This window comes from Haemaphysalis longicornis, unplaced genomic scaffold, assembly GCF_048455015.1.
Source record: "Haemaphysalis longicornis isolate Haplotype H1 unplaced genomic scaffold, Haemaphysalis longicornis Haplotype H1 scaffold_8, whole genome shotgun sequence".
Taxonomy (NCBI): Eukaryota; Metazoa; Arthropoda; class Arachnida; order Ixodida; family Ixodidae; genus Haemaphysalis; species Haemaphysalis longicornis.
In genome coordinates this window covers 46,316,180-46,340,649 of record NW_027526445.1, presented here as the reverse complement: position 1 = coordinate 46,340,649, position 24,470 = coordinate 46,316,180, and the positions used below count along the sequence as shown (strand labels likewise).

At 50.3% G+C, this 24,470-nt stretch overlaps 1 protein-coding gene across 1 annotated transcript in view; it reads left to right on the top strand.

The window, feature by feature from the left end:
* LOC144148277 (uncharacterized) overlaps window positions 1-24,470 on the top strand; it is a 288,013-nt gene that overhangs the window by 30,708 nt on the left and 232,835 nt on the right. Inside the window, exons 2-3 of the mRNA XM_077679836.1 lie at window positions 1,035-1,104; window positions 3,883-4,076. Coding sequence (XP_077535962.1) covers window positions 1,035-1,104; window positions 3,883-4,076 — 264 coding nt within the window. The remainder of the gene's footprint in view (window positions 1-1,034; window positions 1,105-3,882; window positions 4,077-24,470) is intronic.

The following is a 24,470-nucleotide window of genomic DNA, read 5'->3' as shown; positions in this document are numbered from 1 at the left end:
TGCAGGCTGCTGGGTTCCCCTCGCTAAGACAAGTAGAATTACTTCGCGCTTGATGGAAGCTTCAAGCTGGTACTTCTGGGGAGCTATAACTACTGAAACGAAGTGTTAGCTGCAGGAGCAGAAATATGTGCAACAGCGGGCTAGGGTACGCCATTGAGGTACCGAGGAATGGTTGCACCAAAACGTACTCTGGTGGTGTATGTAGATTGTTTTGGATTAGATTGAGTTTGATTCTGGAAGAGTTCGGGTCCTTGGCAATGCTGCTCACCGCTTCGTAGCCAATTTCCATGATGAGCCTTATTGAACGCGCACACAAATATGAAGGCTACCTTTAGCAAAAGAGAGGGTGCCTTAAAATAGTGAAAATCCGTAATTTCCCGGCAGTGCTCTCAACACTAGGTATTAGCAATTGTAAAACTACGGCGACACAAGTAATACGTTCCGAGTCAGGTTTGGTTGAGGCGGCGGTCGTTAGCTATAAAACATTTTCAAGAGCTTGCCTACGAAACATTCCAGCAGCCTCTCATGGTCGAATGATTCGGGCCCTCACAAACAAGCCGAAAATGACCTCGTCGAATATTTCAGACCGCATACAGTGGTAACCCCACCTGTTAGACTTATTTTTGAACTGCCCAGGAATTTATATAGCATTACTTCCTTTTTTCCAACGAAAATCCAAGAGCCAGAGGCTCTTTTAAGTTCAAGGGCTGCATGGACAGCGCCTTGCGCGGTACACAAGACGAGGTTCAGGGTCGCTACTTCGGTGAAAGAATGAGGACGCTCGTCTTTTCATCGGCGGATTAAAGCGCGCCACCCTCAGTCGTAATCGCCTCCCTGAAATCTGACCTCAGCCGGTCCTCGTTGGAGGAATAAGCTTGGGATTAGAGTGAGTGCGTTTCTGTTTGGGGTGTGGAAATGACGGCAGTGAAGGTATTATCTACTTTGCGTATTTAACATTTGAAAAGCACTACGTGTCAGTTACCACACTCCCCACTATAGACATTTGTTTTATTTCTTCCCTTTTCGATGGACAGGAGTTGGGGAGGGTTGCTCCTAGCGGCGTTCCTCCTGCTGCTAGTCTCGCCGGCAGATGGCACAAGACACGTGAGTGGCTGCCTCAGAAGAGTGCCTCCTCCTTTTGTATATAGATCGTGTGTTTCTCTTTCGCTTTCCTAGGCACTCGAACCTGCTGGGTCATCCAGCAATTTTTCCCCTCACCGCATTCCGCTTCTTCTAAGCCCTCCCCTCCGACTTTCGTATCTTTTTATTGCTTCAGGTACACCACTGAACGACTTGCCTAAAACGTGTGTTCAGTGTTCTTTCTCATGGCGCAACGTGCTTAATCACTGCACCAGAAAAGAACGATAAAATTTGCTCCCGAAAACATCATCGTAAAAAAATAGCAGGAGAAAAATGCTTGCACTCACGCTTATCTTTCTGGCAGGCGCTACGAATGCTAACGTAAGCCGGCATTCTCAGAAAATGAAGGCGAGGTTGGTCGCCAGCCTCTTTTGAGAGGGATATGGTGGGGACTAATAAGCTAGCGCTGTATACATCATGAGTGACTGTTCATTCAAGAGGTTGAGCTCATTTGCAGACGCATGTGTCTCAAGCCTGATACACCGGACATAGGACGTGTTCAATAGGACGATTTTAGGGTTGTTTTCACCTCCGCAAAGTACATCGGAGGTGTTTCGCCGAGCTGTGGCCAAACGAGTCGATACTACATGGCGTTCTTTTCTAGATGGAGTCCTTTTCTACTAATAAATATAGTACTACCTGTGATGCCGAAGGCCTGCAAATTAAACCAGCCAAGTTTGTCATTAGTGTTATTGCACCAGTATTATTTTATGTTTATAATTTATGCTTGTCATCTGGAAGGTTCTTGTGGTGAAGGTTCTTGCATTGTTCAAATAAGGAAATAGAGCATCGGTATGTAACTGCAGGCCGATTTCAATACTATCTTTTCTAAAGCTTTGGAAAAAATTATCTTCAATCGCCTATATAACTTTCTTGAAAAAAACTCAATGTTACAATATTGCCAGTATGCTTTTAGAAAACGAAGGTCGACACACCTAGCGTTACTTGAACAAAAAGTATTCATTCTGAAAATCATTGAAAAACGAAAACTCACATGAGGACTTCTAATTAACTACAGCAAAGGATTCGATAGCGTAAATCATAAACTACTTCTAAAAAAAAGTGTCACTACGGAATCCGCGGCACAGCTCTAGAACTTATAACATCATGCTTAGGTCACAGAAGCCAGTTTGTTAAGGTAAATAACCTCCGCTATAAAATAAACAAGTACACTTAGGTGTACCACAAGGCCGTATGTTAGGGGCACTTGTCTTTAACATCTACATTAATGGCATTGTGAACGTTGACATTGATACAAAATACATAATTTACGCTAACGATGTTACTCTCCTTTCATCTTGAGATGTCACGCAGTTGGTACAAACCGCTAATGTAGTGCTTGAAAATATACACAGGTGGTCAGCGGGCAACAGCTTTACAATGAACGTGGACAGAACGGAAGCGATGCTTTTTAAATCCAGAAAGAGAAATGTCATTTTACCGGCTGATATGATGTTACAAAACTCCAAAATTGAACTTGTCCTGTCTGTAAAAACTCAAGGTGTTTTTTTCGACCAAGAAATGTCTTGAAATACACACAAATGTTCCGGCAGGGCAACTTTCGCGCATAATTGGGAATGGTATATTCTGTACGTGATCTTCCGTTAAAAGTCAAGTTACTGTTTTCAATTCGGTATTTCTAAGTAATTTTAACTATTGTTGTCTCGTGTGTAGCAGAACTTCTGCAACTACTATTAATCGGTTATTTTAGCTACAGAAAATAATTATTTGGCTTCTATGTAATGAACCTCACGATGCTCCTACTGCCCGTTTATTCAGTAAACTTTGTCTACCTAAGATTAAGGACCTTCGTAAGTACCGCTTAGCCTACAAATATACTCTAGAAACCACAAACAATTTTTAGAACATTTCCTGGATAGCTAATCTCCAAATTCATCCAACGCCCTATCTGACTAGACTGTCTGAACAATGGCATGTCCCTCGCCCACGTAAAAACTGCACCTTGCAGACTACCGGGTGTACCCTTCCGAAGTTGTTGAATGGGCTTGTATTTATTGGTTTTGATGGTAACTCGCGTACTACATCTATGCTGTATAACTTGTTTGTTCGGAAAGAATATGATTTTTGTGATTAGTTCCTTGCAGTTTTGTTCGGTTTGTTGCATATATTTTTTATTGCCTTCACGTCGTTATGTGCACTGGTTAATTCGCTATCTATTGTACTCTCGAACATATTGTATTTTGGTGCTACGAGTTTTTTTTTTGACACACAGAAGCAGTGTCTAGGGTATTGTATTTTTGTTATTTCCATCCGGCTGTTGTTCTGACCCTGCGAAGGATGTATGGCATGGTCAAGTTGCTCAACGCAACTTTTTACCAGATTTTCCGCCATAACGTGTGTATGTTTATTGAAACAAACAAACAAACAAACAGCGGGCCGGGTTCACTACCGCTGCCTTTCTTCCTGGACCAATTAAACATGTTTCAAAGCGTAAGTATGCCTGCAGTAATTTTCTACACTCCTTTCTTCTTTTCGGGAGGGACTTATCACCGCTTAGTTAATTCACTCTCCTGAACGTAGGTGGGCGCAACCAACGTCACGCTGCGAAGATTTCGAAGGTCTCAAAACCGAAAGTGTAGTCGATAACTGACAGTGCGGGTGCATATATAGTTGAGATAACTTTGTTCTGCGGTTGTGCTGCATACTGCCCTCTATTGTACTGGACTGCGGTTGTAATGCATGTCCCCCCTATTTCCCCCTCCCCTCTTCACCCGAGAGCAGCTTATTCGGCGCATCCTTCAGCGGTGGCAGAACCAGCACCAGCAGCACCACTTCCAGGAGAACGTGACGCTGGGCCTGAACCCGGGCTCGTACCACGAATCCGGACCCTGGGGACCCTGGACCGCCAACAGCTCCTGCTCAAGGACCTGCGGAGGAGGTGTCGCCTACCAGACGCGCGTCTGCGAGGACTTCCGGTGAGCGCCTTTGCGGCAGTCTGCCCGACACTGCCGGGAACACTGTTGATCGCTCATTGCAAGGGGCGGGCCACAATCATCGTCATCATTCGTCCTTGTTTGAATTACGGAGGTCTGCCATCTTCCCTATCTCTCTCGGCTCGCCGCAGAGGCGAGAGGGGGAGGTCCCTCTCTCTCCTTGCGGCCGCGCGTTTCCGCGCCTGGGGACGTTGATGGCGGGGGGCCCTGCCGACTCTCTGAGAGGACCACTTTTGCCCGGAAGCTCCGGGCGGGCTGGACCGGGGCCGACGACAAACGAAGGGTCCTCTTTGGATACCAGCCATCATCGGGAGCGGCCGTAAGTACGTGTTGCTCCTTTTGACCTTCCTTTGACCACTATCGCGCCTGTTTCTACCGCCCTGGCCAAGGTAGTCTTGGCGGTGGTAGAGCGACGCGCCCGACGTCCTTTATTGCAGGGCAATAAACATAGGGGTTGGCGATTTCCGTGTGTTGTGTGTGTTCCTTGCTGTTCACTGCGCTGCACCAACTTGGCGGTCCGTGGCGGCGTTCAGCAGAGCTAGCCTTGCGGCCGAGTCTCGAGGGTCGAGCTTTGTCGCCGTAAGAACCCTGGTTCCAACATTTTTGGCGCCCAAACGTGGGACTCGTCTTCAAGTCAATTCGAGGAGGAGGAATCAACGTTTATTGAGCCCAAAATGTAATCGGTTGTGCACGCTGGCACCAGACGGGGTGGTTCCCTAGTTACGGGACCCATATGTTCCCAGCAGCTCCTGGCCCCTGCCTGTCAGGGCGAGCTGAGTCGGCAGGGCGGGGCTGGTCAACAAGATCTCCCATCGCTCAAGGGGTTGGGGATTGGGGGTGTTGTAGGGAAGGGAAGGAGGGGGGGGGGTCTTGAGTTCTGTACACTCTGCCAAGATGTGCGGCAGGGTGCCCCTCTCTCTTTTGCAAAACGGACAGAGCGTATCGTGTTCCGCGGGGTACATGCGGTTCATCAGTATGGGATTCGCAAGCGATCCCGCCTGCGCTCGACGCAGGATCGTCTGTTGTTGCCTAGTCAGTTTTGAGTGCGGTTCCGGCAGTCTGCACCTCTCCTCTCGGTACATCCAGGTAATGTCCCGGAAGCTGGTAACGGGGTGCGGTAGCTCTTCCGGCTCGTGCTCGGCCCGGATTGACATTTATCGGGCATGGTAGTAGGCGATGGTGTTGCCTGCGACCCGCGAGTGAGCCGGGACCGACACGAGCTCTATGGCTGTTCCCGGTGGCTTGCACTTGGATAGAATGGCTCGGGCCGCGGAGGAGATTACCCCCTGCGGAAGCTTCCGTACGGTATCATTGAGTCGGTGACCACGGTGTCCACGCACGGCTGTGCGAGTGCCAGGGCCACGGCCACTTCCTCGGCAACTGCGGGGTCTGTTGTCTGACGCGCTGACGATCAGCGAATTCGAGGTTCGCTAGCTCCGAGGCACATGGCACAGGATTATGAGTTGGCGGATTTGATGCTGTTGGGCGACCTTTGTGATCAATCCCGGAAGATCCCGCGATGCTCTGCATCAACAGCGTCCTCCGCAGCCGCAGGAGTGGCTCGGGTGCCCCTTATCCACGATTCCTACGCAACGAGAGTGCAGCTTGCACGGCAACAACAATTTCGGAAAGTTCCTAATTCCGCGAGCGCTCAACGTCAAGTGACGCCGCACGTTCAAGCCCCTTGCGCCAGGCCTACACGGATGCTGAAGCCCCACACGGCGCGCCTCTCGTGCAACTCACCACGCAGGCGCCCGTAAGCGAAAAAATGCCTGTGGACGCAGCTTAAATCGCGAATCGCTCTCGCAAGCGCCATGCAGCAAGTGTTGCAGGCGGTGCGCTCGCCCGCTCGCAGGGTGCAGCTACCGATGCCGACGTGTAGCGGTACAGCGATCAAGTGAGCGCCAACGCTTTCGTGCTGGCTCTGAGCGGTTACAAGCAGGCGACTGTCATCAGCGGGAGCGAGGTGCTGCGCAGAGTTCTGCCCGCAGCCCTAGTCGACCGTGCCGCCGTGTGGCATCGAATGGTAGGCCATACGGCGCGCACGATGGACGACATCCCAATGATATTTCAGGGAATAATCCCTGCCCGTCGAATACTTCCCTAGAACGCGTAGAGAGTTGTAAATGCGAACCCAAGCCTTGGACGAAACCATGGTCGAGTATGGCCGTGGGATGCGGGAGCTTTACGAGTACGCGGACCCACATGCCCCCAACTCGGAGCCGGTCGATCGGGTCGTCAGACAATGCCAGCCCACCTTTGCCTTGTACCTGAGGACTGCAGGTGCAGGGATCTCAATAAGCTGGCAGCCGAAGCTCGCCGTGTGCAAGGAGCAATTGCGGCTGCACGCGCGTATCGGCCACCACCGCCTCCTTTGGAAACACTGGAACTAAGCTATGCTTGGGGTGGCTTACGGGCAGTGGACGAGTCGAGGACGGCTCTACGTTGATGCCTAGCCAGCGAGAAACGTTCGATCTCGGGGATCGAGTGCTGGACCCCTACAGGTATGGGTTGCGCTACGCGGAAGCGATACGTCCGGATGTCCTGCCAGCCCCGCGCGCACTGCACCCAACAAACCGGTCAGGTGATCGGCCGGTGAACGTACGCCCATTTAGCTTCGCTACACAGGATCGGCGCTGCCGCAGTTGCCTGCACCCGCTCACAACTCGCCCCCGGAAAACCGGATGCAGCCAACTGGCCGTGGAGCGCACGCGCAGCCTCGAACGGCGCACCAAGCAGCACGGAATTCTGTTCGCTTTTTCAACTGTGGCCAAGTAGGTCATATGATGCGAATGTGCCCAAGTGGGCAATTAAACGCCTTGGGCCGCCGGTGAATTCACCGGCGGCTGGTCAACGCGCCCGAGAGGCAAACATCACCGGACCCACCGCATTCAGAGTACGAGTTCAAACCGGCGCTCCTGCGCCCTTTCTTGACATCGCTATTGCGGGGCGGAGTTTAAGGCACTGCTGGACACCGGGGCAAGCAGATCACTAATAGGGGACGAGGTCGTTTCCAATCTCGAGTGCAAAGCAGCTCGGCTTCGCGCGCGGAAGTTGCCACTCCAGCTTGCGTGTGCTGATACGTCAGGCGGTGACGTACGCCTCGTCGTGCGTTGGAGTCAGCGTGTACGGCGAATGCGTGTCGTCCACTTTCCCTGACTGACGGTCTCAGTCATTCAGGGGACATCGGACACGCAGGCTATTGGGAGGGCCCATTTACGCCGCCAAAGCCGTTCGCCGAGGCTCCGCCCGTAGCGAGGTCGCTGTGTGAGCGCGTCGCCGAAACGTACTGCGCGCCGAGGGAAGCTCAAGCTTCAGGCGCTGCCGATAGCCGGCGCGCGCAGCAACCTCCGAGTAGAGTTCTTGTATATGCTCCCTACAGGATGCTCCCGTAGGGAGCATATACAGGAACTCTACCTCCGAGTAGAGTGCCTCGATGCGCGAGCCCCCGCGTGCGAGCATCAAGGCACCCTACCTCCGAGCTCGGTTGTTGCTGCTGCCTAGGCTGATTTCTCCTGCGCCGCCAGCCCTCTAGCCCGAAATCGGAGCAAGGACTTACGCGCGCTCCTAGCAGGTGCTGGTGAGCTGACAGCGGCACAGCGTAACCGCGTCGTGGACATCGGAAACGGAGGCTATCGGGAGGACCCGTTTATGCCGCTAAAACCGTTTTCTGAGCCACCGCCGGCAGCGAAATCGCTGTGTGGACGCGCCGCCGAAACGTTCTTCCCGCCGCGGGAAGCAAAATCTTCAGGCGCTGCCGGTAGCCGGCGCGCGCTGCAACCTCCGAGCTCGGTTGTTGCTGCTACCGCGGCTGACTTCTTCCGCGCTGCGTGCTTTCCAGCCCTAGGTCAGGGCGGGGAATTATGCGCGCTCCTTGCAGGTGATAGCGAGCGGACAGCCGCGCAGCGTGACTGTGTCTTGTCGTTGTTAGGTGACTTCGGCGAGGTATTCACTAAGCAAGCAGGTTGCACCATGCTCAACCACGAAAATGCAATCCCTAGCCCGTCAGCCCCGCCAAGAGGCACACAACTGGTGAGGCGCAGGAGGAACTGCTGAAAGCAGGCATTATCCACCGCTCGACGACCCCTTTGGGAATTCCCAGTGGTGCTCTTTCGAAAGAAAGATGGTAGCTGGCGTTTATGCGTTGACTATCGGTGGCTGAATAGGGTCACGAAAAACGATGCGTACCTCTTTCTGAGCGTAGACGAAATCGTCGCGAATCTCGGTGGAGCAAAATACTTCGCCATCTTGGACGCCAGCAAGGGGTACCTTCAGGTCGAGTTGCATGCTGGCGATGAATGCAAGAGAGTGTTAACTTGCTATCGGGGCTGTACGAGTTCGTACGTGTGCTCTTCGGTTTTTGCGGAGGCCCCAGCACATTCCAACGACTGATCGACCGGGTGCTCGGAGAGGCAAAGTGGCAGCATGCCCTCGCCTATTTGGAGGACATCGTCGTCTACTCCAGCACCTTCGAGGAGCACCTCTGCCACCTGAGAGGCGTCCTGGGAAAGGTCAGGGCAGCTGGCATCACCATCAATCCTGCCAAGGCGCAAGTATGCAGCGCTGAAGTGAGCCTGCTTGGCTATCGGATCGAACGCGGACAGTTGTCCTATGATCCCGAGAAATTTTGGGCGATCTTGGAGGTTCCCACGCCGAAGGAAGTCGCCGGAGTTCGGAGCTTCCTAGGGATGATCGGCTACTACCGCCAGTTTATCCCCGCTTGCGTGCGCCTGCAAGCACCCTTGACAAAGTTGTTGAGGAAATCCGACCCCTGGGAGCGGGGCAGCCAACACCAACTGGCGAAAGCTGTTGTAGACACTGAATGGCTGAAACATCCGATTCTGAACAGGCCGTTCGTTATCCAAACAGACGCGACTGACCTCGGCGTAGGGGCAGCGCTTCTCCAGGTCGATGGAGAACAACTGCGACCCGTAGCTTTTGCGAGCCGTGCACTGCCACAGGCAGAGCGAAACTACTCGATCACCGAGAAGGAGTGTCTGGCGATAATCTATGCACTTTGAAAATTCGAGATGTACGCGAAGGGGGTCAAATTCACAATCGAGACCGATCACATGGCCCTCACAATGGCTTTCCCGCCTCCGTGAGCCCAGCGGGAGGCTCGCGCGATGGGCCGTGATATTGCAACGCTTCGTATTAGAAGTTCGCTACCGCAAAGGCGCCACGAATGTGGTTGCCGACGCGCTGTCACGGGCGCCGTCGGATGACCCCCAACCGGCCAGAGAGGCCGGGGAAAACGCTGAAGGTCAGCGACCCTTCTCGGCGCGGGAAGAGCGCGAAACGCAGGAAAACCCAAGTTTAAAAAGCTCAGCGCATGCGCATCTCGTCGAGGGAGGACTTCCGCTCGAGTTTGCGTTCAGTCGGGAAGAGCTAGTCGAGGTTCAGCAAGAGGACATATTTTGTCAGGAGTCAATCGCCAGTCTTAGTGAAGAGACTGACCCTCAGGCAAATCGAACACCGGAGAATGACGGGCTCCGGGAAGCTGCTGGTATTGCGGCTGGCGCGGGCTCTAATGCCGCTGGTATTATTGCGAGTGAGCTGGAGAGTTACCTGCTTGACGCCGATGGAGCTCTGCTGAAATACGCGCCCGGCAAAAATGACTCAAGTGAGTGTTTTAAAGCCGTTATCCCACGCAAGCTCAGTTGTGCTGTATTGCAGCACTACCATAACGCAGACGGCCACGGTAGCGCGCCAAAGACATGGCGGAAGCTTTGTGGGTATGCTACCTGGCTCGGCAGGAAAGCACAAGTATGTCTGTACATACGCACATGCCACGTCTGCCAAGAGCGCAAACCGCGAGGCGGTAAGGCACCGGGCTTGCATCAGCCTATCGCGAGCACAGCCATGGGAAGTCCTGGCGTGCGATATGATGGGCCCGCTGCCGCGCAGCAAAAGAGGGTACAAGTTCGTACTTGTGGTGACATGCCACTTCAGTGGGATCGCCTAACTCTATCCGCTGAGCAAAACGACAGCACAGGAGGTCCTGAAAAAGCTGTACGAGGTGATCTATCGATACGGGTTTCGGGAGCGCCTGATAACCGAAAACACCACGTATTTCACATCAAGGTTGTTTCGTGAAGTGTGTGCGGCCATGGGTGTCAGGCAGCAAACAACATCGTGCTATCACCCGCAGTTTAACGAGACGGAACGCTGAAATCGAGACGTAAAGCCAGTGCTTGGGGCGTATGCCCGACGGCAACAAGACTGGGACGAGCACTTCAGCTCGATCTCCTTCGCTCTGCGCACAAGCGTGAACCGGTGCACGGGCTTCACGCCTGCGTTCTTGATGTTCGGCAGGTAGCTGAACACGCCGACGGACACGGTTCTGGCCAGGAGGGCGAACGCAGTCCCCGCGAAAGCAGCAGATGAAGTTTACGCGCGGCGCTTGCGCGAGCGTTTGGCGGAAGCCATCGAGGAGGCGAAGCGCAGCCGCGGTAAGGCCAGTGTCGACCAAAAGGCGGCCTATGATCGAGCTCATCGAGACGTGGCGTACGAATGTGGCGACACTGTCTTGAAACGTGACCACGCGCTAAGCGATGCTATGCGGGGTTCGCGGCCGCTCTCGCACCCAGGTGGGTTGGACCGTTCGTAGTCCCTGGTCGGATCAGCGGCCATTCACGTGGGCGAGCTGAAGCAGTACTTTCCGAGGGAAGAAACTGCTGACGGTCCCACTTCGGACTCGCGAGGTCGCGATCTCGAGGGAGGTGCGGAAGAAAGGTTCCCAACGCACCACTACAACACCCGCAACCGGCGAGTTTGTTGACCGGGTGGACCACCGTCTCCAGAGGGTTGAAGCCCGCCCGCCCAGGGTTTGAGCCACCCTCCAACCACGACGCTACCACGCCAGGCCTGCTGCGAGGCAGCCGGGCCAGCCGCCACCCTGGGAGAACGAAAGCCCAGCCGTTACGCCAAAACAGCACCCGCCGCCCATACAGCGAGTGTGCTGGGCGGGACTAAAGGTCCAACGAGACGAAAGATCCAACGAGACGAAAGGTCCAACAGTGGATATTCTGTCTTGTTGGATCTTTCGCCTCGTTGGACATTCAGGCTCGATTGGACCTTACGTCTCGGTGGATCTTTCGTCTCGTTGGACATTCAGGCTCGATTGGACCTTTCGTCATGTTGGATCCATCGTCTCGTTAGACATTCAGGCTCGATGGATCTTTCGTCTCGTTGGACATTCAGGCTCTTCCGTATTCAATGAACGTCTGAAGCTCTCTGCCATCACCTTCACAACCCAATTCTCCAAATTAATAGCGAGAACGTCTGCGTTTCAGGTGCGACTATATAACTTCGCTTAAGTACACGATATTTTAAATTTTAATATACCCTCGGCATTGGCCTTTCCACGTGGCAAGGAACGCCATTTCCGAACAACAGCTTCACGAAGATGAAACGACTTTAGTTTACGAGATATATATCACTGTCATATTGACTGAAGAGTGCCCACAACAAACATTTTTGCGACTGCGCTGGATTCTCCTTTATGCCTGTGTGTGCCTGTGTTAGGGTGTGGGAGATTTATTAAATTCTCCTTAGCAAGAAAGCTCCAAGCGCCTATCTAAAAATAATATCTTCCTACGAACGAACTCAAGTTCCTTCCCGCCGCATGGACACGGGTAGCACTTAAGCAAGCCTATCTGAAATCTGCGAACATTCAATTTCTCTATTATGCACTTCGCTATTTTTTTTATAATTTAGATGGGTTCGCGGGAGTGCACAGGTCCCCTTTATATCATTCAAATAACTTTACTTTTTCTACCTTGAAGCCTAACTATTTATAAACATCAGAAATTGCCCCATTTTCCTGCGCTGCCTTTCGATCCTGCATGCGCAAGACTGTGCGCAATACCGCCCTCACCAGAGTGGATGGATAAAGCCCGAAATGTTATGTTTGGTTCGTCTGTGATCATTCAACTGTTTTAAGGAACTGAGTAAGCTAAATAACGGCGGGATATTGACCCTCAAGGGCGACAGTGCAGTGTATTTACGCCACCCTTCTATAGTTGTTCTCGGGCCTCAATTTCCCAGCTACTGACATAATTACGCTGTTGGGACCAAGGGGGTTAAAAAAATTGGTTGGGACGCGGTTCGGTGAAAGCCTGTCGAGTTCTTTGTTGCAGCTCCAAGACGAAGCGTGGTGTTTTATTTTTGTCCACTTCTTGTAAGAGCGGAAGGTACATATTTGTTTTTGGAAATGCGGCGGCACGTTTTAAGCGGTCTGTGGGACGTCTCAGCACGTATTCGACGGTTTAGCGGACGGCAACACCTGCGCGATTTGTGTTGGCCATAGTGTCGGCAGAGGCTTGAGAATACCCGCGAAATTCTTCAAGCATTTAAATGCGACTATCTGAATTCAAAAAGCGCAAAAAGACGTGACAAGAAACGACCACACACGACGGCGTTTTTTCCACGTCTTTTTGCGCTGTTACGAATTCAGTTAGTATGCACCAAATAGCCCAAGCCACCGTTCTAACGAAGTTCAAATATGACGGAGAACGGATTTTTTTTTCCGGAAAGCAGGAATATGCACCGTTAACAACAGGAATGCCCACAAACACACGCGAACCACCTGTGACGTTTTTCTATACACATCACCGTGTGTATGGAAGTCGAATTACCCAAAGGTGACGGTGAAGTGATTTGTAAACATGGCGGGATTACGTGTGGAGATTATAGTCTGGAGTCCCTAGGGCTTCGACCACTCTGGTTGCGTTTACGCAACTTTCTTATAAATTAATTTTAAAAAGTTGTCCTAATCTCTGCATCCTCCTTGCCGATTTAATTTCGTATGACGTTTACTCTTGTAGGCTTTGACTACGCCCACTGCGGCTCGCCAACCCATAGGCCGGCCGCCCACGGGTCGTCGCAATTAATTCCCTACGTTAAAACTAAGCCATGACAAGAATTGTGTCTGGAAGAATGTGGCTTTATTTTGCTAGTTTGCAAAAAGTCCAAGTCAATGTATGTCTACGCTAGCGCACATGCAATACGTATATTGGCTTACGATGCTTCACTGAGTTCGCTTCGCGGGAGCTGTAAGCTGCATTTGCCCGGGCAACTGGTACGCTAGTAGAAATCTAAGGCCAATAAAAAGTGGGAGAAGATTAAGCGAATTTAATGTAAGTAATAAGCCAGAAAATCGACCAATACTCTCTTTGTAAAGCGTTAATACCAGGTTCGGGAAACACTTTTTGCCGCGATGGGAAGCCTACGCTGACCAGCAGCGGAGGTTCGGCGCTCCGACCCAGCACTGCCAGCACTGTCGGCACCACGGTGCGGCGAGCAGCCGAAAGATGGCGCCACCTGCGCGCTAGAATCAAAACAGGCCGCGGCAGATGTCTTGGTCACCGATCGCAGAAACGGAAATTATTGCCAAAATAAAGCTTCATATGCGAAAAAGGGGATGATAGTGTGGTGAAAAGTTGTGTAAGGGATGGTCATTCGCAGTTGTACAGATACCAGCGATCAAATAGTCGCCACGATACTAAGTTCCCAACACCCAAGGTGACCCGTACAACCCCGAGCCCGCGGGCTTGGGCGACAGTTCGTGCGGCCGCCGGCGTGCACGAACTCCACGAAGTCCACATTTAGCGCTGCATGTCGTCGCGTGGAAAATAATGCATCTTGGCGTCGTCGTCGATTTGCTCGGGCAGGCTTCCACGAGCAGTACTTCGCATACCGCGAGCTTGCCATAGCACAACTTGGGCGAGCTCGGCGACGCGCACCGCCGCGTCGCCGCGGTGCCCGTCGACATCGCGCACCACGCCGTTTTCGGCACCAGTGTCGAACACCGTGCGCCGGCAACGAACTGAAGAGCAAAGACGTCGAACACGCAACGTTTACAAGCATTGCTCACACAGCTACGCCCACGTCTCCTGCCCGAACGAATACCACCGACAACAGCAGCGCAGGATATCGTTTCCGGTTCTGAAAACGACTATATGACGTCACCCTGAACCGGCCAGACACGTAGGCCAATGTTTCGTCACGCCGAAAGCGATTGCGCTAGTGCTGCCGATTTGTGGAAGCTCGCGGCCTGGACAATCAAAATCGATTTTAGATGTGATTCCGGCCTCGGATCGCTGCAAAAATTTCTGTGAGGCATCTGTACAAACTACTGAAGCCAATTATATCATTTTTTAGGTATCAAAATTTGGTGTCAGTACTCCTTTAAGCTGCTTACATCAAAACTCTTAGTGTAGACATACTTGCGCTACAAAGGAATGTCGATCTCTTTCTCGGATAATTGCCGCTTATATCAACCAGAAGCCATTAATCGTTGCTTTGTTTTGTGTCGGGATGTGGTGGTTTTTGGGATGTTTTGCAACAAACTGTTAAGAGGGACATGTACACGTTTACGTGTCCATGTCCCTTACACAGCGCGGTTATTGCCTTCTCTAGATACTACTGGAGTGCCCTATGATATATTTTTTGTGATGGAATTGTATACCTTGCAGAAGTGCCGCATGACTGACCGGCATGCGAAACTCCCCCGCCCAACGAAGTCCGTTTTTTGGGAGCTAGCTGCGTTGGTGGAGAGCATCTATGCGAAGGAAAATTACCCACCAGAGTGGCTGCACCTGTTGGACGCACATGTCTGCTTTCTAAAGTTTTGGCGGCTGCTTTATTGCAGCTGCTTTGGTGTTATCCTTCTTAGATAACAGTTAACTTTTGTATTGCATAATAACTGCAAGTTTTTTTATGCATAAAAGAAATGCGGCATGGACGAGTGCTCTGAAGCACTAGATGCAGTGCTTCGTAGCAGGAGGTTCGAATCTCCGGTTGAATTTATTTTTTTTTGGGGGGGGGGGGGGGGGGCAGGGCAGTTTATTTTTTTTGTATAGGTAACGTTTTATCTACTGCATTCGCCATTCTGCGCTGCAATCATCATGGCCTTATGAGCGACTTTAAAGACAACGTACAGACAGACGCTGACGCGCTGGCGAGTTTTCGTTGGCGTGGTGTTGACATATCACCGGCAGCTTGGAGACCCAGTGCTGAATCCGCCGACTGCCGGCCTCGTGAGAGCCTCGGCCTCTTAAGCAGAGACGAGCAAGGCACGCTCCGGAGTTGAGGGAGAAGCTTAGCGTCTCCGATGGTGCGGACGGCATGCAGCGACTGCGAACGCGTCATCTAGTACACGTTACGACTTTGAGCGCGTCTGGTATCCTTGTCTGACCTATAATGCCGCCGACAACGACATCCAACCAGTGGTAACGTTGGGCGCCAAGGATGTTGCTGCGGGGAACCAAAACTGAAACTGGTTTGAACAACTCTACAAAAATAAACGACAACAACTACATTCCGATAAATGTGCTTGTTGCCAGTAGTAGTAGAGGTACTTCTAAAACAATAACATTGACATACAATCATCTGCGTATACATCAAGTTTAAAATCCCGGGTATCGTTCAAGCACGTCGCGTGACGTTTCCTGTGAGGCTAACCACTGATCTCCACTTAGTAGCTGGATGGCGCTTCGCCGCTGTCGCGGTCGGGCGCGCGCACGGCCACCGGAAGTTCAACGGCTCGTCCCGGAAGTCAGGCGTCTGCACGCTTCTCAACCGCTGAAAGCGTCCCCATTGGCGCATTTTGGCATTTTGTTCTCACTTTATTGCATTTTGGCTATACAGATCGCGTTCAGATCGCAACTGATGCTATACCGAAATATGCGATGTTAATATGAAGCAGAATTTAATTGCAAAGGAGAACGAAAATGTCACTTGGGTCTTGGTTTGAGAGGGGATGACGCAGCTCTAACGGGATTTATGCTAGAAATTTATGCTAGGGATTTATAGAAAGAAAACAACGTGGGCACGGTGTCAGGCTGTAGCCGAGTTCGTGCGCCCGTTCTGTCAAAACAGTTGTCAGCAAAGTGGTCACTGCAGAGCCTGCTGCCTGGGGATGGAGAGCTAGTTACACAGGCACAGTTAACCATGGTTAAGCACGGTTAACACAGCAAACTTTGCTGCGTTACACGACAGACAAAACTGCGGTTACGTCGCTAACCATGGTTTACGCAAACTGCGCTTGGCCACCTTAGTTCTGTCACGCTAACCGCAGTTTCCACAGCCGCAGTACTCAAAATCGCACAATTCAATTCGGATGCAAGTGGCGGCGCATCAGCGGAGGCGAAAAAAAAAAAAAATCACTTGGCGTTCGGAAGAGAGGAAGGTTCTCAAATAGCGGGCGCCCCAAAGCTGTCCCCAAGGCGCGCTTGCGTTCTTTGCATCGCTCTCGCAATCAGCGCGACTGCCCGTCAGCAGCGGCTTGTTTCCCGATCCGCCCGATCAACTACAACAAAATCCGTGCTAAATTTGTAAATTCTGCGTGTCGTCCGCCACAAATGGATATAGCAGCAATCTGAAGCGTTTTCAGCACTCGGAAACGATCGGCGCGCGCGTCGGCCGTGCCTGCAAACACGCCGACGTGCCTGCCCGCACGGCACTGCTTGCGGCCCGAACCGGCCCAGACCACGGCAGCAACAGCTTATCGTATCGCCGCTCTTCGAAATCAATCTGATCGCGGAAAAGAACTTCCGCGTGCGAGAAAATGGTTGTTAGTGCGGTGAAAAATTGTGCTATGGATTGTAATTCGCAGTTGTAGAGATAGCGGTGGTCAAATATCTACCGCTGAAAGTAGAAAGTAGCTGACAGTTCCCAACACCGAAAAGACCTAACCAAACCAAGCCGGTTGCGAGCTGTTGGGGAAGTCCCTCTTCTCGCCGCGCACGAGTGCGTTGCGTTTGTGTCAGAAGCGAATGCTTTAACGATGTTTATTTTTGTTTACACTGCTCCTCTTTTGTTTTTTATCGTGAAGTTAAAAGTGTGGTAATTTATTTTTGTTGCGCTCATAATCAAGTGACTGCGGTCACCAAACTTGCAATTTCGCGTGTTACATCTAAAACCGCAGTTTGCGATAACCGCGGTTAAAGTTATTAACAACGGTTAAACTAAGCTGCGGTTACTTTCGCCGTGTAACTAGGGTATAAGTTTGCCACCAACGCCGGTATAAATCCGGCTTAGAGCGAGGGATTCTGCGTAACAAGAGCCACAGCGTAAGAACGACACTGATATGACATTTGCGTTTGGCTGCGTATCACGCACGTCGTACAGAATATTGTAAGACTTCCAAGTGGAACGTCTTCCCAGACGACTACTCTGGTCTGCTTGTGCAGTTGACGGCGCAACAAGCAGGTATTTTTGGCGGAATGCGTGCGAAATCAGCCCATGCGTAGCATGCGCTATGCTGGAACGGCCCGACTTCCGGGACGAGCGCTTGAACTTCCGGCGGCCGTACGCCGGAGAGCTCGAAGCGCCATCCAGCAACTCTAGTGGAGATAGTGACCTGCCCTTCAGGAGAAGAATTAACCAACCTTCTGGGCGGGTGAGGAGCATCGCTAGGCGGATGTGACGTCACGTTTGCTCGCAGCGTTCCCGCGCGGTATGTTTACATTTTTCCGAGTGCTGCCTACACGGCATACGTGCCGTAGCGATTCAAGTAGTCGCGTTCGACTTATGCGGTCGACGCAAGAATTCATAAACTGGCGATGGTTGTCGCCCTGTCAGTCGTCGTTCAACAGCTCCAGCGTCTTCTGGCACAACAGCTTTGCAGTTATCGGTTACCATCGGCCGACCAGGTGAGTGTTTTTTGGCGGGTTTGCAATCAGTTCGCATATCTCATACTGCAAAGCGTGCTTTCTGCTTGCGGCAGTTATATTAGCGACGTTTACGAAATTGTTAACGGCGCGTTCTCACCGTCTTGCATTATTGTTGCTGTTTATGCTGCTCTGTTCGCGTCTGTCGGCGATCGCAAGCTGTTGGCGGTTTGTTGCACGGCGCGGGAACCCGTCTCGCCCGTGGCGCTTCTTTATTTGTCTCTTCTTCAATGTGGCGTCATTAAAGGGGTCCTGAAATACCTTCCGCCGATGCGTGGATGTACATGTAACCAAATAAAGCAATGTATTAGCAATCTCCTCCCGCACGAATTTTGTTGAAGCGATGAGTATTAGCTGAGAAATCGTAAATCAAAAACCGCGCATTATCGCCGCGCCGCGTTTCCTCCTCCTTTCAACTTACTCTCCGCTGTTGACGGCGAGCGCGCCTTCCCTCCCATGATGCTGCGCTCCTCGGCGGTGACGTACTTCCGCTATCGCGCTGCTCATACCGCCGTCTGCTACGGGCAAGCTTTGTTGACACCTTGAATCCCTCACTCCGATCAAGGCTGGAAAAGCGAACGAAAAATCTGGCCGCATTTGTGCAGCGGCCTGGCCTTGCCCTTTCGCGGTGTGCGTTGCTGAAGGGCAGCACGTGACTTTTAATCGGCGGCGAACTCGCAGCCGCTCGGGGAGGACCGTGCGCTCGGTCCCTCATGCCCCTCATGCACCGCGCACTGTTTATCCAAAAAGCGCCGTATCAGATGTGGCCCCGCTGGTGCGGGGTCTTATTTTGTGGCGGTGGTAATTTCTGCCGGCGGCATGTGAAAAAGACATTTCAAACCTATACAGAACCCGTGCACAAAACGCCAGTTCAGCTTGGGGCGACGCGTGGTGGAGAGCGGCAACGTTGGCAAAACATGCTCCGCCGCGGGTCTGAGCTTTCTAGCGCTGGAGCGAGCACCATTTCTTTGACAATATCAAACATCGGTTGCCCTGGCAACAAGGCACAAACCGCTCTAGAAGTCAGTTACGGTTGCGTGATCTCGGTTCAGCTTGGGGCCCACCTCGCGGCATATGGGCACTGCAGGCATACTACTCACTCCCATTTGGAAGTGCGAGATGCGTTTGGCATTACAGGAGGCGATGGTGTGTGTGTTGTGTACGCCTTTGTTTCGCGATGAAATGCGACGTTGTGCTTCTGCGGGTGGATAGTGCTTCCCATGGTCTGGATTATCTTTCTCAAGAGGCGTACTTCTCAACCTCGCATGGTGTATGTGCAGTGTGCGTGGCTAAAAGCCATCTCGGCTTGTGCGCCAGAGTTAAGTGACTTGCTGTTCGTCCCCGCAAACCGCGCGCGAGGTGAGTGCCGAATTTACGAGGGGCAGGAGGAGGCAACCCATCGTCTGTCAATCGCGGTTCGGACTTGCAACGCATGTTGTGACGTTGTGTTCGTTCGAAACGCATCTCTGGATTGTTTGGAAGTTGAATAAACTGTATGCGTCAAACCCGGGCATTCGGCTCAGGGCGTTCTTTGCGATTGTACGAAAGAAGTGCCACGGGGCTTCAACGCTTTCTTTATGGAACGTACTCAGGTAAGAGAATATTCATGTCGTGTTATGGCCGTGTTGCATTCAATACAAACGGTTAAGAGTTTGTTTACACTTGTTTCGTTTGTCGTAAAATGTCCAAGCACTCCGGCACTCCGCTGGCAGATCAGCCGGCGAGCCGACGCTGAGCAGACGACTCATCTCTTTGCCGGAAGTGCGTGAAAAAGCCCCCCAATAGCAGGATGTCTAGCTCATGACGAACATCTGGGAATTGATGATGTAGACATGTGAAGATGGCGGCGTCCAAAAACACGAAGGAAAGGGTGAGAAAAAAGCGACAAACTTTGCAACAAAAGGGTGAGCTTTCCGCTGCGCGTAAAATAGTAATACTTGGCACAGATGATGTTGACGACCCAATCTAACGATTGCGCTAGTCAATTTAGTGTGCTCAAAACGCCTTTCAGGGCCCCTTTAACATCGCTTGTTATCCTTGGGCTAACCTATCTTAATGTTGTAACGAAAATGAACTTGCTGTGCGAACTGAGCGTGACAGAACGCTGTTGGCAAGGTTTTCGTGTGCGCGTGTGGTTCGTGAGGGCGTTGTAACACGCTGCTTTGGCCTCTTGCACCCCTTTCCTGCATCTAGTACTCTTGCTTGCCAGGAGTGCCTGCCAAGGGATCGTTACTTCGTTATGTGTTTTCATATTTAATAGTGAACCACTCAGCGTTCTATAACTGATGCAAATGCAGGCGGAACGACCCCGATAACAACGCAGGGCAGGGGCAGTGCTTGTGTGGTCTTCTCTGTCGTTTGCCCTTCTTTTCAGTCGTCGTAGATTATTTACTGTTGCGTGAACGTTGTTTGATTCTTCACGTTTCATTTTTCTCTTGCAGCATCTCCTGACTGCAGTCACGGTGCCCCTAGCCTGCGTGCAGCACTCATCCTGCCATTCTAGTGGGAACTGATGTTCGCAGGCCACTTGTCACGACCTAACGGGTTCCCACCCTTGCCTGGCTTATAATTGATGGTATACTTCAGATACACTGCTGCGTTCTCTCTCTGCATACATTTAAAGCGAGTGTTTACACTAACACAGCAGTGGATAACCATGAAGACAGCAGCGTGTGTACTGGAAATGCCAGTGAAAACAAAACCAAACCAAACGATCTACAGATTTATGCCAGCTTGACCATTACAAATCTTTTAGCGAGTGTCAAAGCAATGGACAGCTGGGGATATCTCGTGCGCTAAATTGTGTTCTTCTTTCTGTTTGTTTTCTATTTGATGGTATAAATTTACGAATTGATGGTATGAGTAAAGTAGACAGAGAACAAAGTGATTGCGTTGCTCTTAGAAATGCCTTACACGAAATAAAACTGCTTCCTGCGAGTTCGCACTGCTCAGTGCGGAGAAAAAAGGTTCCGTATAACAAATAATTTGGTGCACCCAAACCCATCTGTGATGAACATATGTCATGCATGGATTATTTAAGGGCATGTTATTAGCTTTGGCAAAACAAGAAAGTGACCTCTTTCTTGTGCAGAAAACTAGTTTAGTTGTAATTTTGGCTCTTATCTGTCCAGTGTCAACAGGAATAGTAGCCTTGATGTGCGACTTTGCGGACACTTTCCTGTCACCTTCCTTCAATGTCACCACAGTGGTGGTGAAGACTCCTGGGCAGTCGAAATCGCATGATGACAGGCAGTTATATTCTACCACGAGAAGCACCCTCCACAAGCCATGAGGCCTTGCTCTGTTTTCAGCTGGGGCTCCTTTCGTTGCCAAGTGCCTTGGTCTTTTGGGGTAAAGCTCCCAAAACAGGGTGGTCTTGTCCCTGTTGGAATTGTCATGTTGATCATACTTTTCACCCACAGCTTTCCAGTTCATTTCACTTTTCTAACCCAATTCTAATGTTATTAGTGTAGGGAAATCTGGTGTCCAGCAGCTTGCGTTTCAAAGGGAATAGATGTAGCAACTACATCAAGCACTAGCTGATTCTGATGCTTAGTGGACTTTGCTGTGAGCCGTCCAAAGCACCACAAGGGGAAGCAGTGCTGGTCTTATGTAGTGTACTACTTTGGAGCTGCAAAATTACAATGCACCTTTTTTACCTCAATTTTTTATGCTGCAGTGGAAATCATGCGAATTCATGTTTGTAAATGTCCATTTCACCAACAAATTCACGGCATGCCTTGACAGTAGGCGCAGTTTTATGCATCTAGATAATCACCTGTACCCATTTATCACAGGCCTGCAATTTGCACATGGTCGGATTTAAGCACCCTAAATGTGGCAAGTGTAACCGACCGTAACACACAATCTTGAAAACTCTACCTTATCAACGCGAAAGCAATAAGTGGCCCATTGACTAAGAAGCCACTATCCACTGTCTGTACTAGCACAACAGCTCCTAAACCGGCCGGCAGTGCAAAGAGAGCAAAGAGTGGATTGAGTTCAAAACTTTGGGAAGAGTTCAAACCACATGGGAATCAAACCCAGGACATCCCTAGTGCAAGTCCAGCACCACATCCTTGACACCACTATAGCTCAGTGGGTCTAGCTGACTAAAGGTGGACCCAGGGAGCGCATTATGACCTTAAACTGAAAAAAGTCCACAGGTACAAGCAACCCGACATACAGTGAGTTTTAAATTTCTTGGCAATTCATTAGGCCAGCACATAGCCGTAACATCCCCACTCAGGTGAATTGGCCAGTCACGATGATAGCTGCTGTCAGAAGCTCATGGCTGTTTCACCAATTCCCGTTTGTCTTAAAACAATGCTGCTTAAATTACACACTGGTCAACTGCACCTCATTGAGTATATTTTACGCTCCTAGCATTCTGCAGTAGCCTTGTTTAGTGTTAAAGAACTACGTATTTGATCACATGTGAAGACTGCGATTTCTGTTAGAGCATTTTGTGCTTTCAACCTGAATTGGTTGACGCTCGTCAATTCAACACTGGCTGCAAACTTTTATTGTGGTGTAATAAACATAAAACCTGGATAGAGTAAAAATACAGAAGAGTAAATTATGCTAGGCTTATACATTGCACAGCGTAGCTGTAAACATCAAAATTCAACTTTTTAGGTTTCACGAGGAAAAGCTCAGCATAACTTGCTTTGGACTTTGGCGAAATGTTTTGTACGGGTTAACCTGCACAATGCAATTGCAAATAAGAATTGAACAAACGTCTGTTGTGTCCATTCGAGAATCCAGTGCTTGCCTAATATCGAAAATTGCATCCAGCAATCGATTCAAGAAATGTACTTGTATGTCCAAGAGACAAGCTCAAATAAAAAGTTACCCTACTTCAACTGCATTCCTTGCATATTTATTTATTTGAAAATATTTAGCACGAAAACAACAGAATGGTACCAACAGGCAGTGCTGTAACTTTTCGTGCTCTCTCTCTCGTGCTGTGTTGTTTTTCCAGTTTATTAATTTTAAAAATATGCCACATTTGCCATTTTAGTTGGTTTTATTTGTTTTGATGTTATGCTGTGTTGCCAACGGAAATTTGTAAATGTCTTCCTAAGAAAAAAATAAGAATACCTAGCATTTGTAAGTGTATGCTTCTTGATGGATAGCAACTCTCGCTATATGAAAGTGAAGTCAAGAAAACACCAAAGTCATCACAAACACTGAAGAATGTTTATTGACATGGCATGACATCCCTTGCTGGACAAGCAACAAGGCACCATAATGCTGCTCACACAAGAGTGCGAAGTATGCGCCGTGGCTAAAACCACTTGATAAAAATACAAGCAGGCAGCCCCAAGGTGACCCTGAATGAAAATGTGACATGCGCAACACTGGAAATCAACAAAAGTTATTGGGTCAGGCATAAGTGAAAAGTGCGGGCAAAAGTTGAGGGCACTTTCATGTGTTGGATGACGAGACTGCTGGCACAAGACAGGAAGGATCGAAGGGTGCTAACTCAGTATTGTATGGTTACAAATACGTGCAGATTGCTACTCACTGGACCAAAAGTGCTTGAAGACCCTGATTTTAAAGCAAAACTTTCTATGTCTCACCAGTGGAATATGCCATGCCAAAAAGGCATTACAGAAAAGCCAACTTTCTCTGACAATGATAATGATCGTGGGTAAAGAAGTGCAGAAAAAAAAAAACGCTTCCTGCAGTGGGAAACAAATCAGGACCCTCGCGGTGTGAAACCAACATCTATTCCGTGACACCATTGCAACATGGTCGAAGTAGTTTGAATCTGGATAGCGGTGCATCGAGATGCAAAATTAGACAAAAATGGTGCACCTCACATTCTAATGACGACGACAGTTTGAACGCGAAGCTTTCGTCGAGCAAAATCAAGCGGCGAAGTTTCAAAGCCACTGCAATCAAAAGTCCAAACAGCATGCAAGTAAGTGATAGCTGAAAAAGGCAACGTCCAAGCTCAGATGACAATCTAGCAAGAAATCCCTCGCGAGAAAACTGAGTTAAACTGAAAGACAATTTCTCCTAGACACCCTTCCCACTAACTTACAACCAAATTCCTTAAATGATCTCTTGCGTCCCTCCTACCCACCTAATTTAGCGGAGGCAGTGTGGGACACACTCCTGCATTTCATATACCGACCCACTATTTTTCCCTTGCTATTTCCCACCCATACCCGTCGTGAACTTTAACTAATCGCTACTTCTAAGGGGGTCTGATGCACTAGCAAGAGGCCCCCGGGTGTTTTTTTTTAACAGTTCAAGAAACGTTAAAAAAAGCCATTATTGTCGTAAGACAAAAGCGTGCACGTTTTTTTTCCTTGCAATTAATTACAGCAACTAATGAACACATGACAGAACAAGTAACAGAGAGCAATGATGAAACTGACAACCACAGATTTGCACATAACTGTGGAGAGGAACTCTCTGGATAGGAGACTGGGCAATAGAAGAGCACAGCAGCTGCGGCTGAACCTTTCCACGCAGCTGAACAGAGACGAAGAATACGGCAAATGGACAAAATTAAGGGTTGGGAGTCTTAGTAGCCACTGTACTTTCTTATCAACCAGGCGTGTGGCTGGATGGTATAGATGAACAGCAACGTGGGAGCTAGAGGACTGCTTGCTGGCGACACTACTACCACCCAGTAGTCTGTACTCCACAGTACACAGTAGAAGGAAACAAACTGGAAGTGGGA